The sequence below is a fragment of the Fistularia commersonii genome, chromosome 13, assembly GCF_037954325.1.
Source record: "Fistularia commersonii isolate RoL2024-O1a breed Wild chromosome 13, RoL_Fcom_v1.0, whole genome shotgun sequence".
NCBI lineage: Eukaryota > Metazoa > Chordata > Actinopteri > Syngnathiformes > Fistulariidae > Fistularia > Fistularia commersonii.
Window position 1 is genome coordinate 6,524,775 of NC_141296.1, and position 14,069 is coordinate 6,538,843.

A 14,069-nucleotide genomic window follows, 5' to 3' on the forward strand; every position below is an offset into this window, starting at 1 on the left:
AATCCCACAATCCCTTCACATGTTTCTCTTCCACTCTACTCTAAAGGGAAACTTTACCCAGACTTGTATTGTGGTTGTTTCTGGCAAATTATCCAAATTTTTAAGACACTAAATATATGGTAAGTAAAAACTCAATTGTATGCTTGAAATAATCTTTTTGCTATTCATTGCATGAAACAGAACATTTCTTAAGTCACCTTGAAATATTCCTTTGGTATCTTAAAACTTTGACGTACTTACATAATTTTGTCAAAATACAATTGCATTACAAAGCAAAATATAAGTTATGAGTTGTCTGAATAAAAACCAAGAGAGATTAAATGGCTCCTCAGTCCACAAACACACAGACAAAGATTTTATTTGTTAGAGTACAAAATTGAAAGTTTAAGCAAAACTAGAAACAATTAAAGAAAAATTTGAATGCCGAGTTGATGGTACCCTGAAATGTTAAGGGGTTGAAATGGCAGTGTTTGTCTTATAGTACTGTGAAATCTAAAATCAAAGAACAACCTTTGGAACTCAACTTAGTTTATGAGCTTATATTCCAGTTGTCAAATTATCACAAAAAACAAATATCCAGAAAATAATTAGTCTCACATTTTGTACAAAAACCTCAACTCGAACAAACATGATCAACAGAAGATGTCAAGATGGTTACCGGCATTCAAAGTGGAAGCACTTGAGTTTGTGTAATTCAGTGCCTTCGAATACATTAAGGGTAATAGCAATTGTTGCCATTGAATTATAACTTAAATAAAATTATTTTGAACAATCATAATTAAAAACTGCTAGGTCATTAGTGAAATACTAATCTCATGTTGGCTTAAAATATTTCCCTAAAAAGGAACTGTGTTACGAGATGCTGACCATTGGGCCTCGGGGCTGCCCCATGATATGGGTGTATCATTGACTGAATGTGATTCAGTGTTCAATTGATTCCTCCAAATACCTACTTTCTGGAACAATTTAATGCAAAACGTAGCTTCATTTTGAGAAACACATTTCTACATAAGTAGGAAATGCACCCTACACCCTGAGAATGACCTTTGACCCAATAATAGAAAAATCACAGCAAAAACTCTGTAATACTTGTGCCTAAACTTGAAGTTCTCAGCATATGTGTTATCCGCATTTTTAAGAAGTATTTTGACACAAATGAATCTAAGTCCAAGTTATGATATGGAGAGAGATTCAGAAGCGCTTGGTAGGAAAACTTCAGCATTGAAAGTGCTTGAGTACATGTGAAATGACAATCTATCATAAAGGTCTATCAATATTTTCACCAAACTGCACAACAGTGTATTAGCTTTAGGGCAGTGTCAAAGTCTCAGGAAGAAGTAGATGACTTAACAGCCATTAACAATCCATCATCACATAGGACTGTAGGACAAAAATCGCCGGTGATGTTTGTCAGTTCGAGTATATGCTTGTAATGAGTTGAAGCTACAATACAACTTTGACTTTTAAAATGGGATTATATTAATATCCACCACCTGCTAAGTCAAGCAGCGATCCAGCTGCCTCTTGTGCCTCTGCATCAAGTTGAAGGATCTCCACAGTCTCCAAGTCCAGCTCGGTGTCACCTGGCAGCACCAGGTACTGGTACTGGCTAGACTGGTAGTAATGTAATTCAATGTAGCCGCTATCCGATAGTGGGTCTTTGTCCATTTCGTCGCTGACCTCCTCTTGTGGGTATTCAACCGACTCGATGGTAACAAGCTCCTCGTGATCAGGGGACAAAGGGCAAGGCAGGTGATCAGCAAAAGTTGGATTGTTATTGGTTAGAGGTTGGGTTGAAGGTGTGGACAGAAGCAGGGTGTGAGAGAGAGGATCTGGTGGACAAACGTTAACAGAAAAAAATTAGAATATGAGCTTGATAATTATTTAAAGAATCACTTAACTTGATGTTGTATAACCACTATTTGTACAGTGGATGCTTGGTGAACATGGTTGAATGAATATATAGTACAAAAACTATAAAATAGATATAAATGATGTGACATACAGGAGGCAATTGCTGGGTTGCCAAGGGAACAGACAGTCATTGCTATGACAACTAACACAAACACAGGGACAATGTTGCATGCTGAGAAAGCTGCAGAGCAGGAAAAGGACCACAGGTAATAAAAGTGTCACAAAAAGCTGTTACACCTACATGAAATTGGAAATGTAAGAAATTCATAGTGGGTCAATTGTCACTTTTCATGTGAATTGAAGCAATCCTGCAGTGAGATGCTTTGTCGCTAACCTGATATTTCCAAAGAGTCACACAATGCAGGCACCCCAAAGTCATCTCCCTCCAACCTGAATGTAGAAGGAAATTATGGCACATAAAATGGTGTTGTTGGTTATTAAATATATAAAATTAGATAGAAAAAGACACACTTAGAGACATAGGGAATGGCATCAAACATGAACACCATAGTTGGCCAGCTGAATATATAAATCACATGAATACATGAATATTGAATAGGGTTGCTTCCTTTTGTCATTCAATTAAGGCCAGTATAAAAGCATGAAAAGCAGCTCATTCTATCATTTGAGGAGCTTTGTTTGCTTGTACGTTCCTTAAAAACCGTGAGACCGTAAAACTGCTTGTTTAATCATTTAACAGAAATGAATGAAACAAATGTTAAACCGCTGATATGTCGAGGCAGCTGTTGGATTGCTATTCGAGACTGTATCTTTTTCACTCAGGCCGCTTGGAACTAAAAAATAATTCCATAAGACATATGGCACTGCAGTATCTCTAAATATGTGATTTAAATAAAAAGCGATGTTTAAAAATAAATGTTAATTGTTTTATCAAACATAATTTTTCCACATTTTACCAACAGTAGAAAACAATTGTTTTTTTAAAAAGTAATAAATTTCCCAGAGAGATGGTGGTCAATTTGTATCAATGTACTGTATTTCCCAGCTCAAATCTCAACCACTTTCTTAATTCATTTCCACCTTGGGATCAGCCTTTTCTTTCATACTCTACACATTAGTTAGTGTTTTGGAATTTTTGAATCGATGGTGACGAATGTTACTCACAGAGTAGGCTTATTTATGAGATTCCCGTTGGAACTGTGATAACTGTGCGTCTTCCTGAGCACCTCCAGGAGAGCTGGGCGGTACTCTGGACACACGCACCACAGTGATCCCTTCCCCACCGACTGGAATAAGGAAATAAACAATACTTAAAAAACAGCAGTTGTTGCGGATCCATGTAAAGCTATGACATGTACCACAGTACATGAACAGCGATTTCATCCCATTTACTGTATTTCACCTAAGGCTGATCTAACAAGCATCTGGATTCTGGGAAGATGGTCTAAGGCAGAGGGTAGTGTGTTTCAAATCAATTTAGTGTCTTGATTGCTTCATTGCTACCACTGCGCAGACATGGAATGTCCCCACCTGGCCTTTGTCCCTCTGAATGCGACGAAAGCTCTTGCTCAAGGACAAATTGTGTCGGACTGAGTTCCTCCAGCCGCCCGTGGCTGTCCTGTAGTAGGGGAAATTGTTGACTATCCATTCGTAGATGTCTTTCACTGGCAGTCTCTTGTTGGGTGAGTCCTCTATTGCCATGAAAATTAAGCTACTGAAAGAGTACGGAGGCTTCGAAGAGGCAGGCAGATAAGGCTTGGCAGGCGCAGAACGCTCCTGCTGAGGTAGCAGTGTCACTTTGTGTAGAGGCTGCAGCGGAAGCAGGTTTCCCCTCTGGTGCAACCAGCTGAGGCAGGTCAGGTCGTCTTGGTCTGAGACGTCTGTTGAGCTCAAGCACTGAGACGGCGTGCAATGAGAGAAAGGGGAGGAGGACTGGAAAGACTCTGCAGTGGCTGGAGAAAGTGAGGTTGGGGATGGAGGGAAGGAAACTGGTGACAGCGGTAGAGAGACGCTGACATCTGAGCAGGTCTGCTGCTGTGAGGAGGAGAAAGGCAGAGAATCCAGAAAAGTGTTGGGACATGGAGATGAGGGCGGCAGTGAATGAGAGCTGTTCTCCATCTCACTCCCAGCAGGAAACTTCACTCATTCAGTTGAACCTCTGCCAAAACACAAGACACAGATATTGCAGTGAGGCAGGATTTTTTAGTTACAGAAAAATCCAGAGATTAGGGGATTTTATTTTGTGCCAAAATCAATAGAGTTCACATAATTCCACTTAATTTTAAATCCTGCTTGAAATAAAAATGAGGTGCAGTAAGGCTGGGTGTTATGAAAAAAGTTCACAAGCACTTTTCTTCATGTTGATACATTGTCATCTATTTAGATTATTAAAAATGCATGTCAGATATACCAGAGAGATTATTTAAACAGCATGTTGAAATCTGACCTTGCTTCACTTGTCTGACCTCTAAAAAATGTCCAGTTCAAAATTCCCTTGCTTTCCCCCTTTGCTTTTTATGTTTTATAATTGAACTCGTTATGATTTTCTGGCAAATTCTTGTTTATTTAATTTACTGAAAGTTTGAAATTGTGTATAATGATCTGTCTGGCTGTCGACGCTAAAAACCTGTATCATAGTTTTTGATGTTAAAATATTAAATTCATTCTAAAAGTTAATAAGCAAAACAAAGAAAAACACACATTTGTATTCTTTGGCTCACAGTTAACCTATTTTAGAATCTCGGACCAGTTTTACATTAAACGGAGAGGATTCAAATCGGGCACAGAAAGTCTCAGGTCAGAGCAGTTAAATGTTAGCCATAGTTTTCCCTTCGTCCCAGCATCCTCCCCAAAATTCCGAAGTCCATTAAGCATGGACTCTCACCGGACCTCCTTCAGCGTTAAGAGGCGTAAAACTTTGCAGGTGCGGGGTATTTGGTAAGCAAATTCGAGGTTGGAAATGTCCCCTACAGCAGATGGGTGATTTTATTTTCCCTCAAAAGATATATAGATGGCCTCAAAAGCCTGGTTTGATGCCACATGGTTCTACAAAGTTGTTGAAAGGGCAAATGGCGGAGTAATATAAAGTTTCACCTTCTTAAAAAGCCGCCTTTTCCTCTCACAGGTAACACAATGGCAAACAGGGTCTCGTCTGCGGGGCGAAGATGACGTTTACTCACCAGAGCAGCCAGGAAACAAAAATTAGTGCTTGAAAAAAAAAAATCTGGGACTTCATACAGTGTGCGACATTCAATTGAAGGTGAATGTGCAGCTGGAATCGGAGTCTCCGCTTTCTTCGTGTTGTGTTGCCGTCTGGGGTTGCCATGGAAACGGAAAAGACGCTCCGCAAAGTGCCCGTTCGCCGGGGGCGCTCCAGAGCCACCGGCCTGTCAGCGAGGCGGCTGTCAGATTGAGCATAGAAGTGAGACACCTCCTCGTCGAGTTCAGCTGAGTTATTGACAGGGTTCTCTCTGCGACAACTGTCAGTTTACAAAGGAGACATTTGCTTGTAAGTGTTAAGTTAAAATATCGTTACCTAGAAATGTGATCTAAATCTGTGGCCTTAAAACCTGACAGTCAAATGATGAGGAGTGTCTCCCCAGCAACAGTAAAAATCACATCACATATCTGAGAATGGTTATTTGAAGATGCCAAATCAGTGTTGACTGACTGAAAATTTAAGATGAAAACTGTGCTAAAATAAGTAATGAACTTGGCCAAAAAAAAAACAGAAGACATGAAAGTAAGATTGAATACACAAAGCTTAATATATTTATTTTTTTCTCTACAAAAAAAAAATCCAAACATTATCATGCTTTGTCACATGTAGATAAATAAAATCCAGGAATCACAAAAAAATAATAATACAGCAACATTACCATACTGGAGAAAATGTATGAGTCATGTATGCTGTCTTTTCATGGTGGGACATCTGCAGTTGTGCAGAGTAAGTAATGGAAAATGGTCCAAGGACCATTTTATAAAAATGAAACTTGAACTGAATTTAAGTTATGACCAAACATATCTTACAATGAAAGCCCTTGTCTTCGACGTTAATTGGCAAAGAATAAGCAGTTTTCTGATTTGCTTTTCATTCATTGTAGAAAATATATTTCCATATGTCCTGGTGAATTTTAGTGTTTTCAAAATGTCTGTCTGATGGGCTGGAAACACCCTGCAGCACAACACTGTAATATATGTTTCGAGTTTACTGACAAATGCGCATATAAAAAGCAGGTGCACAAACAGCGACACTCAAACAAATTTTGGGGGACTCCAGGTTCCCTGGACTCAAGGCGGTTTACTGCCTCAACGGTCACCTGACCAAATGAAACGTTAACCAGTATATAATGATTGGCTGAAAGATGGCAGTTGCCACAGTGATGTAAAGACGGAGCTGGGGTCTTGCACTTGATCCTGTTGCCATTGAGTCTGATGAGAGTGAAGGGAGGATCTTCATTTTCAGAGACCGAACCTGTAGAAATTAACCTAGTTTTATTTTGATGTTGAGGCTTATTTGAACAACTCACAATGCAAACATGGAAATTATTTTTTAAAAATACAGGCCATAATGCAATATATATATATTGTACATATTTTACAGTATTTCTATCGTAGCCATCTTTTCTATGATCCTTATCTATCATATTCTGAGATCCTACACTCACATTTTATCACCAAAATTACCATTTGTCTAACAGAAGACACACAAAGTTGTAATCACCATGTATAAGCCAAGAATTACGATTGTATGGTCTCTAAAAACAATTTCAGTGCAGCATCATGCATGCGTTCATGACAAATGTTGTACATTATAAAATTAAAATACTTACAATGAAGAACATAAGGGCACAAGAGGACCAGGCAAAGGCCACATAATAACCATCACTGCCAAACAGTAAACCACAGAGCACTGTGAAGATCATCCTAGAGGAAAAAGTCACCATGTTGTTGCAGTAAATAGCTAACAAAATACCAGATGGCACAGAAATATACTGCAATATTAACAGTAGCCCCTTCATAATTGTCACCTCGACCAGGACAAGTGTGCCTGCGATGTAAATTTGTTCGTCTAAGAGCATAATTTAGTTTAATCTGAAAGATATTCAGCCAGGCCTGGGCAACATGTCAATTCATACTGAGGATTGTAAGTAGATTTTTATACCATGACACTGAACATTTTAAAGCTTTACATATTTGTGAGGGGCCAGGACACAGAAATATAAATTCATGCAATTTGACAGTTTGTTTTGATATTATGGTTATACTGGTAATTCTTTTGTAGATTGTTTAGTGGGTCCCGAAACAAATGAGTAATTCTGGTAAATGTATGATTCAAAAAGGCCTTCTGATTTTAGGTTTATACCATATTGAATTTTCATTTCATTTTAAGTAAAAAAGTGATGCTTAATGAAGAATTCATGTAATACGTACCCAACGTATTTATATCCACTGTATGCAATGAGGTCAAAAGTAGACAGATCACTGTGTACGGTCAGTAGGTACAAACTCAGCAACATCACTAAAACTTCTATGATGATCCACACGAGGGCAGTGCTAGCACACAGTCCGAGTACCTCTGGACTGAACCTGCACAAACACACGCACGCACACAGGAAAAAAAAATCCACATTTAATTTGAAGTATACAAAGTAATTCACTATGGGTTACAAAACATCTAGATGAGGCTGTATCTCTCACCGTTTCTGAATGCCAAGGGCCATTCCGGCTAGTAAAATGTAGGTGATGAAAGCCATTGCTAGAAAACAAAAAAGTATTTAATTTGTCATCCAGATAATCTAGCACTGCTCTTTCAGGGTTATATTTCTGACAAAAAAAATCTCAAATAAGTTCTGCTTACTTGGTATGTAAAGATCGGGTGCATTGACATCCTGTCTGGGAGGCAGAGGAGTGTCCCGATGATAGCGAACTTCCCAATCCTACCAAACAGATAAACAACTACTTCAGAATATAATCTTAAATTTTTTCTGGTGAGGATAAAACTAGTGCTTCAGGGAACTGATGCAATACAGTTTCCATTTGTAGATCTCAAGGACACAAAGGTGGACTTAAGAGATTACATGACTCTTTTACATTATATTCAAGGTGTTCACACACATTGGCATTTTAAAATCACAACAGCAGCTGTTGTAAAAAAAAAAAAAATACATACAGGCATCACAAATCTTGTTCCCTCTTCTACTTTTAGATGATATGGGCCAACTACATCAAACAATCCTGTATTTGATGAACTTGTTTTTAAAGTAAGATCTGATGAGTTTGGATACAATTTTAGTTAACTACAGCAAGATTTAATGTAGACGAATTAGGTAGACTATTTAGCAGTTAAGGTTAAATACAAAGGCATTTTTTGAATTCAAAAGTTAGATGTAGTCATAAATTTGTCTAGCTATATTTTGTACTTTTAATGCGGTCATTGAATTCTCGTTCAAGAACAAAACTGACTGTATCCAATTTTTTAAACTTGACCTTCTATAGGACTTGGCCAGCAAGTCTGTCACTGAAGATACTTTTAAGAATAACATACAATTGTATAGCACCAGCTATTTAACCACCAGCTAGAAAACAAAAGCTTTTAACCTAAATTGGCTCAAAACTACAATAATACTTTGAACTACATTCATTCAGAGACACATTATCATGCCTAAAAGCATCATTCATAGCATGATGATCAGTGTGAGGCTGGATGGATGTAATGTAATAGGCCACTTTAGACAGAAGTGGGTTTCAATGACACGCATTCCTAGATTCAGACTATATCAGAAATCACAGACAGGTATTTCACGACCAAACACCTTTATGAAATAATGTTCAATTTTCATTTTCATTGAATTGACACAGAGATCAAATTCCATGACAAAAACTCCTTGGGTAAACAGTTAAGTGATAGTGCATACTGATTAAACTAGCATTGCCAATATGGTGTAATTACAATGTGACCAACGTCTTCCAAGGAGAGCTTGTACACTGTAGTTTGTATATTATCAGGGCACAGAATGTTTGGAGTCGAGCCGAATTTGCAATCTAAATAAGTTAAAGACTGTGGGAATTAACACAGCTCAGCATGCTCTACATCTACAGAGCATTTTGGTGTTTGGAAATAAAGTCCTAACATTGACTGAAGTAATGACCGAGTGACTGATAATCATTTTTATGTGATATGCATTTGATAACTGCTTGAAAATACGATACCAAATAAATGTATCACACATGTCTTAAACTTCTGAAATGTTTAGTATTATCCTCGCTTGGTAGAAGTGGAAAATGCCTGACAAGCTGAAATACTGATTACCTGATGTGTATATGGGAACATAAGGATCATAAGTTTCTTCAGGACATATCTGGTGTCGACAGCAAAGAAATATTTCAGCTTGTTCACGGACATGAATCTGCTGATCTGTAAGACAAAGGAACAGCAAACTTAAACAGATGAGGAGCACAAGAATGCCAAAAAACAAAAAATGAAAGCTGAGTCAGTCATTTTTAAATTAGGCCATGTCTCCCCCAAGGGATGTTGATTACACTGGCTCACAGCCTAGAATATGTGCTTTACACCGACTGTGTATCAGTTGCCAATCTTGTGCTGCAACAGCAAATTTCCTTACAGAAAGGTAACAACTTAAAGGACAAAAACAACATATAAGTTTCAGTGCTTTTTGGCATTTGACAGATGCTTTTTTTAACCAAAGTGACTTACAGTGGAGATGCTGGGGATTGAACCCAGGACCACATACATGTGAAGCACTTGCTCTACCCCACTGAGTTACATATGACAAAAATACAGGCAGAATGAATCACTACCTCCAAGTCAAAGGTCATGTTTCCCTAAGCCAGGGGTGACAAGGAGATTGTGTGTCTTCAGTGCTATACAGGTATGTTGTCAATAACAAAAAAATATTGCTAATAGTGTTGTAATTTTACACGAGGCACTTTTCAAAATTTGAATTTCTGATTGCTTGAGCGAGCTGAAAAATAATGGCAGTGAGGAAGGATTGTTATTGTAGAGAAACTTTCACATAGTAAGGAATGAGATTCAAGTATACCCTGGTTAAGTGTTGGAGCTTGTCATCAGATGAAGGGAAAAGGAGTTATGACAGCAACTTACCATCTTAATTCTTCATTTACCATTAGTATATAAGAATTTTTTAGGGCTCACAGAAGCTTACTTAAGCAGAAATAGTTCCTTATTCATGTCTATGAATTTACTTAGTAAGTTATTTCTCATATCAGACAGTGGAAAATGCAAAATAGCCAACACTTCAGATTTCATATTCATGAGCAATAGGCGCTATATACCCAACCTCAAATTGGTGAGACACGTCATTCATCCTTTGTTACGAAATAAAAAGTATGCAAGGAGAACAATATTGACCCCACCTAAATAAGAAGAGTTTAAAGTGTTGTAATGTCTGCAGAGAAACCCTGAAGTTATTTAGGACAAATGTAAAACAAAGCTGAATTGGAAAGTAATGGAATGTGAAGCTGTTAGAGAGCAAACAAACTGTTGTTGCCCATACACAGTGTAGCTAAAAAGAAAGAGCAAAAAAGGACATTTGTAACTTGCAAAACAACAGAGGAAGACACTTATTGCTGAATGTTCCTCTTCTTAGCTGGTTTTACCAGACTAACTGCAGGATTGTAACCATAGTTGGCCTGCAACCAGAACCTCTTGGTCAATATGTGTTGTATTCCTTGAGATTGGATTGTGTAAAAGCAATAAATAAAAGGCTGCTGCACATGCTAGACATGATTATAGCTATAAAAAAAAGCTATCAAAAGAAACATTTTAGGTTAATTTAACATTAGTTAATGTTAGTTTAATATGCCTTTCCTATTTAATAGGGCCAGAATACTAGCTTGAAATGTTTTCAAGCCTTTGGAACTAAATCAAAAGCTAACTTTTATAAATCTTCCTCGATTCCTAGGGATACATCATTTTCTCATATCTTTAATAAATCCTCAAGCACCAATGAAAAGAAGAACAAAAAGCATATTAGTGCATCATGTATAACTTTATCAGGAATCTTCCAACGTCTGTGCTTATTGGGAGAGACCTCTTATCACAGTGCAAATTAGGTCTGGTTTTAAGATTTGTTTTATATCTCTTTATTTCACTTACATTTTTCATAGATGCAACAAGTATAGAAACAGCTTCCATCTATTTTCAAGAGACATTCTACCCCTTCAATTGCATTTGAATTGACCTTTTCAATAAAGATATAGAACCCATGATATAAACTTACTGTCAGTGCACAATATGCCTAAAATTATATCTTAATGATATTTCGGAGTATGCTGCTCTGACTCATCTCCTAAGTGAGTTGTCGCTTTTCAATGTAGTGTTTGGGTATCTGATTAGGGGTCCTACAGGGCAACTTCCACTGGGGGGGTTCTGGGAATGTCCAACTGGCAAAAGGCCCAATGAAAGCCTCAGTATGTGATGGAGTGATTATATAGCCCAGCTAGTCAGGAAACACCTTGGATAAGGGGAGTTCCAGTGTAATACTGATAAGGTCAATTGAGATGCAAACAGGCTGGCGATGCATTTTCACACAAAGAAGATAACAAGTAAGGAGGGCCGTGATGAGGGGTGGGATGGCACATTCAAATTAAGAAAAGCACTGGATGATGCAAATATGTAGGAAATGAACAATGGAGAATACAGAAAGTCAGTTTTGTTTTTTTGTTTTTTCACGAGTTTGCATTGTACTTACTTGGACTACCACACCCAAGAAACTTAATTGCAGAAAAAATGAAGTGCTGCCAAACAGCAAACGCAGACCTTAGGTATGAGTTTCTGGATTAACCGCTCCACAACTTAAGAGAACCAAATGAAACTCACCTCTTTGTTCACCATATCTTTTCCTTGGTTAGCTAAAGATGAGCCGTACATCATAGCAGCATTAGCCATGGGGTCCGTAAACAAGTTGTTAACCCCATCACCTCCTTGCATGTCATTTGAGGGTACTGGCATATTGTATCCTGGAGTGTAGTATGGCTGACTGTTCATCGTTGGTGCAGATGAGCTGGTATCGTCAAACAGTACTGATTCAGCACCAACAGGAGCTGCACGAGCTCTTGGCTTGGCTGGGAAAAATGGAAATGATTATGAGACCTTAGAATCTAGATTGAATTAAAAGCAAAACTTTTTCAGTATCCTGAGAAGTTACTTTGAATATACCTAATATCACACACAGAAGTCACAGAAGTTGTAACAAAAAATGCTCAGGCCTACTCGAAAAAAACTTCAGGAAACATCAGTAACCGTGTCCCAAGAACCCTTGTGAGAAAAAGGTAAAACATTGCAGAGCTAGATATTGACATTGATATACTGACATTGATCTTTGAGTACTGAATTACAGTAATCAAAATGCCAGTTAAATCCCTCTTAGATAGTATTTTCTTGGCGGACCCCATAAAAGGTCAAAATAAGAAGTGAAAGGCTCCTTATACCCTCTTTCTCGATAGGACAACCTTTCTAGTTCACATTTTTACTTTAAATATTACATTCATGGAAAATCTGATTTGCACAACATCAGGTCATCAAGGTTATTATTGCTCAAATGTTACAGAATTTTCCCTCATACAATGAACATCTACAGATGTAGAACTATTATTATCATTATTATTATCTAATGTTCAGGCCACCCGAAGTACACGGTACAGAGTGAAATTGGAGTCATTAGGTCGGTATATTTTTATGTGTTTTAGCTGATAAGTGCATTAGCTTGTGTACGGTGTACTTTCTAAAATGGCAACTGAGAATGACTGTCAAATGTTGTACCAGCTGAGCTCTCTCTTTCTCACTCACTTTTTAATTGCTAAAATTAAAAAAAAATCATATAAGCGGATATTTGCAAAAGGTTACTGTAAAATCACAATGCAATATTTTTTTTCTTACTTGCTCTGTATCCATGATGAGGCAAGTCCATTGTAACGTTCACTGACGTTAGCTAGGAGGATAGAAACACATTAAGTAACACGTTTAATGCAAATTTAAATGGTACACTGAGCTGGTCTTCCAGGGCTAAAATATTAACTGGTTTCATCATTAAAAAGCCAAAAATAGCACATTTGTCAAAAGGTAAACTACATAATGGTTGCTACTCTGCTAACCTTAACAACGTATAAACTTATTTAGCATTAACACCTCTGCAGTTGCTAGCTGCCAAACCGCAGGAATTAACAACACAATTTCTTCAAGAGACACTCAGCTAAAACGGAACGGCTCCCAAAAACCACATCGGCTGGTAGATCTGATATTAACGCTTCGAGAGAAGGGGGAAAGCTGTTCTTTGGTGTTATGAAGTAAATATTAAGCACTTACATACCCACACCGCTAACGTCGGTAGCTAGCTACGTGGCTATCGGACCGCTCGGCTGAGCCCTCCCATCGCCTGCGGTTGGTGGACTCCTCAGTGCCTGCGTGGCACTAAACGCACTTGGGGTCACAGTTAATAGTGCTTCCTTTTTCTGATTCTTACTTTTCCCTTTATTTCCTCTCGGGTTTGTCAACATGTTTTTTTTCCCCCCCGCAGCACCACATCGTTAATACAGCATGTTAACCACGTCTTCTGACTGATACAGAGGATTTATCTCAGCAGGTCTCAATGTGATTCACCTCTGTGACAACCCAGCTTCCCCTTTCACAATGTTAGGGATCCCCGTGAAACTATCAGTGTCTCCCCCCTTTTACGTCCCTAGTGTTTAACGCTTTACTCAGAATTGTAAGAGTTCTTTGAAACACTGATGACAGCCGAAAGGGGAGTGTAACCAAGAATATTGACTCAGATTCAGTTCCCTTTTGACACATGGGTTCATTTGACAGTTCTGTTTGCAAAGTGTTATATTTTCCTATTCTCATCAGGACTGGTTTACCAAATCATTTCGATGTGGAGGAAATGACAAGCACAAGTGATACGGATTTGTCATTGAACACATTTAATTTGACAGATTTTAAAGATCTGTTGGTTTTTTTTTTTTGTTTTTTTTTTTTTGAGACAATAGCACCAGTACAACATTAATATAGCATTAACATCAATATTGACATTAGTAATAATCCTAATAAATGAAAATCTTCAATTCAACACTGTAGATTGTGTATCATGTGTTCACCGTTCACTGAGAAGCATAAAAAGTCAAGGAGTGAACTTGAATTTGATTAAAGTTTTGAC

General features: G+C 37.9%; 2 protein-coding genes across 4 annotated transcripts; both read right to left on the reverse strand.

Moving 5' to 3' along the window:
- Positions 1 to 348: 348 nt before the first annotated feature.
- On the reverse strand, positions 349 to 5,506 carry LOC147227764 (forkhead box protein N2-like). Of its 2 annotated transcripts, XM_086158176.1 has the most exons (5): positions 5,055 to 5,506; positions 3,406 to 4,033; positions 3,040 to 3,161; positions 2,249 to 2,304; positions 349 to 1,832 (listed from the first exon to the last, which is right to left on the reverse strand). In XM_086158176.1, the coding sequence occupies exons 2-5, from the start codon at positions 3,991 to 3,993 to the stop codon at positions 1,480 to 1,482; spliced, it is 1,119 nt and encodes a 372-aa protein (XP_086014302.1). In that variant the 5' UTR covers positions 3,994 to 4,033; positions 5,055 to 5,506; the 3' UTR covers positions 349 to 1,479. The 2 variants fall into 2 exon arrangements, with proteins under 2 accessions (XP_086014302.1, XP_086014303.1); XM_086158177.1 differs by lacking the exon at positions 5,055 to 5,506 and having other exon boundaries at positions 3,406 to 4,471.
- Positions 5,507 to 5,623: 117 nt separating this feature from the next.
- yif1a (Yip1 interacting factor homolog A (S. cerevisiae)) lies at positions 5,624 to 13,605 on the reverse strand. Of its 2 annotated transcripts, none has more exons than XM_086158179.1 (9): positions 13,223 to 13,605; positions 12,797 to 12,848; positions 11,738 to 11,982; positions 9,188 to 9,292; positions 7,736 to 7,814; positions 7,576 to 7,633; positions 7,309 to 7,464; positions 6,708 to 6,801; positions 5,624 to 6,349 (listed from the first exon to the last, which is right to left on the reverse strand). In XM_086158179.1, exons 2-9 carry the CDS (start codon positions 12,825 to 12,827, stop codon positions 6,191 to 6,193), a joined length of 927 nt encoding a protein of 308 aa, XP_086014305.1. In that variant the 5' UTR covers positions 12,828 to 12,848; positions 13,223 to 13,605; the 3' UTR covers positions 5,624 to 6,190. The 2 variants fall into 2 exon arrangements, with proteins under 2 accessions (XP_086014305.1, XP_086014304.1); XM_086158178.1 differs by having other exon boundaries at positions 13,227 to 13,604.
- Positions 13,606 to 14,069: the final 464 nt, after the last annotated feature.

Coding starts and splice junctions, on each gene's coding strand:
- LOC147227764 (XM_086158176.1), bottom strand. CDS start 3,993: ATGGAGAACAGCTCTCATTCACTGCCGCCCTCATCTCCATGTCCCAAC. Junction 3,162..3,405: donor TTCAGAGGGACAAAGGCCAG/GTGGGGACATTC, acceptor TCCTTATTCCAG/TCGGTGGGGAAGGGATCACT. Junction 2,305..3,039: donor CTCATAAATAAGCCTACTCT/GTGAGTAACATT, acceptor TTCTACATTCAG/GTTGGAGGGAGATGACTTTG.
- yif1a (XM_086158179.1), bottom strand. CDS start 12,827: ATGGACTTGCCTCATCATGGATACAGAGCAA. Junction 11,983..12,796: donor TCATCATGGATACAGAGCAA/GTAAGAAAAAAA, acceptor CATTTTTCCCAG/CCAAGCCAAGAGCTCGTGCA. Junction 6,350..6,707: donor GTGCCCTTATGTTCTTCATT/GTAAGTATTTTA, acceptor TAATTTCTACAG/GTTCGGTCTCTGAAAATGAA.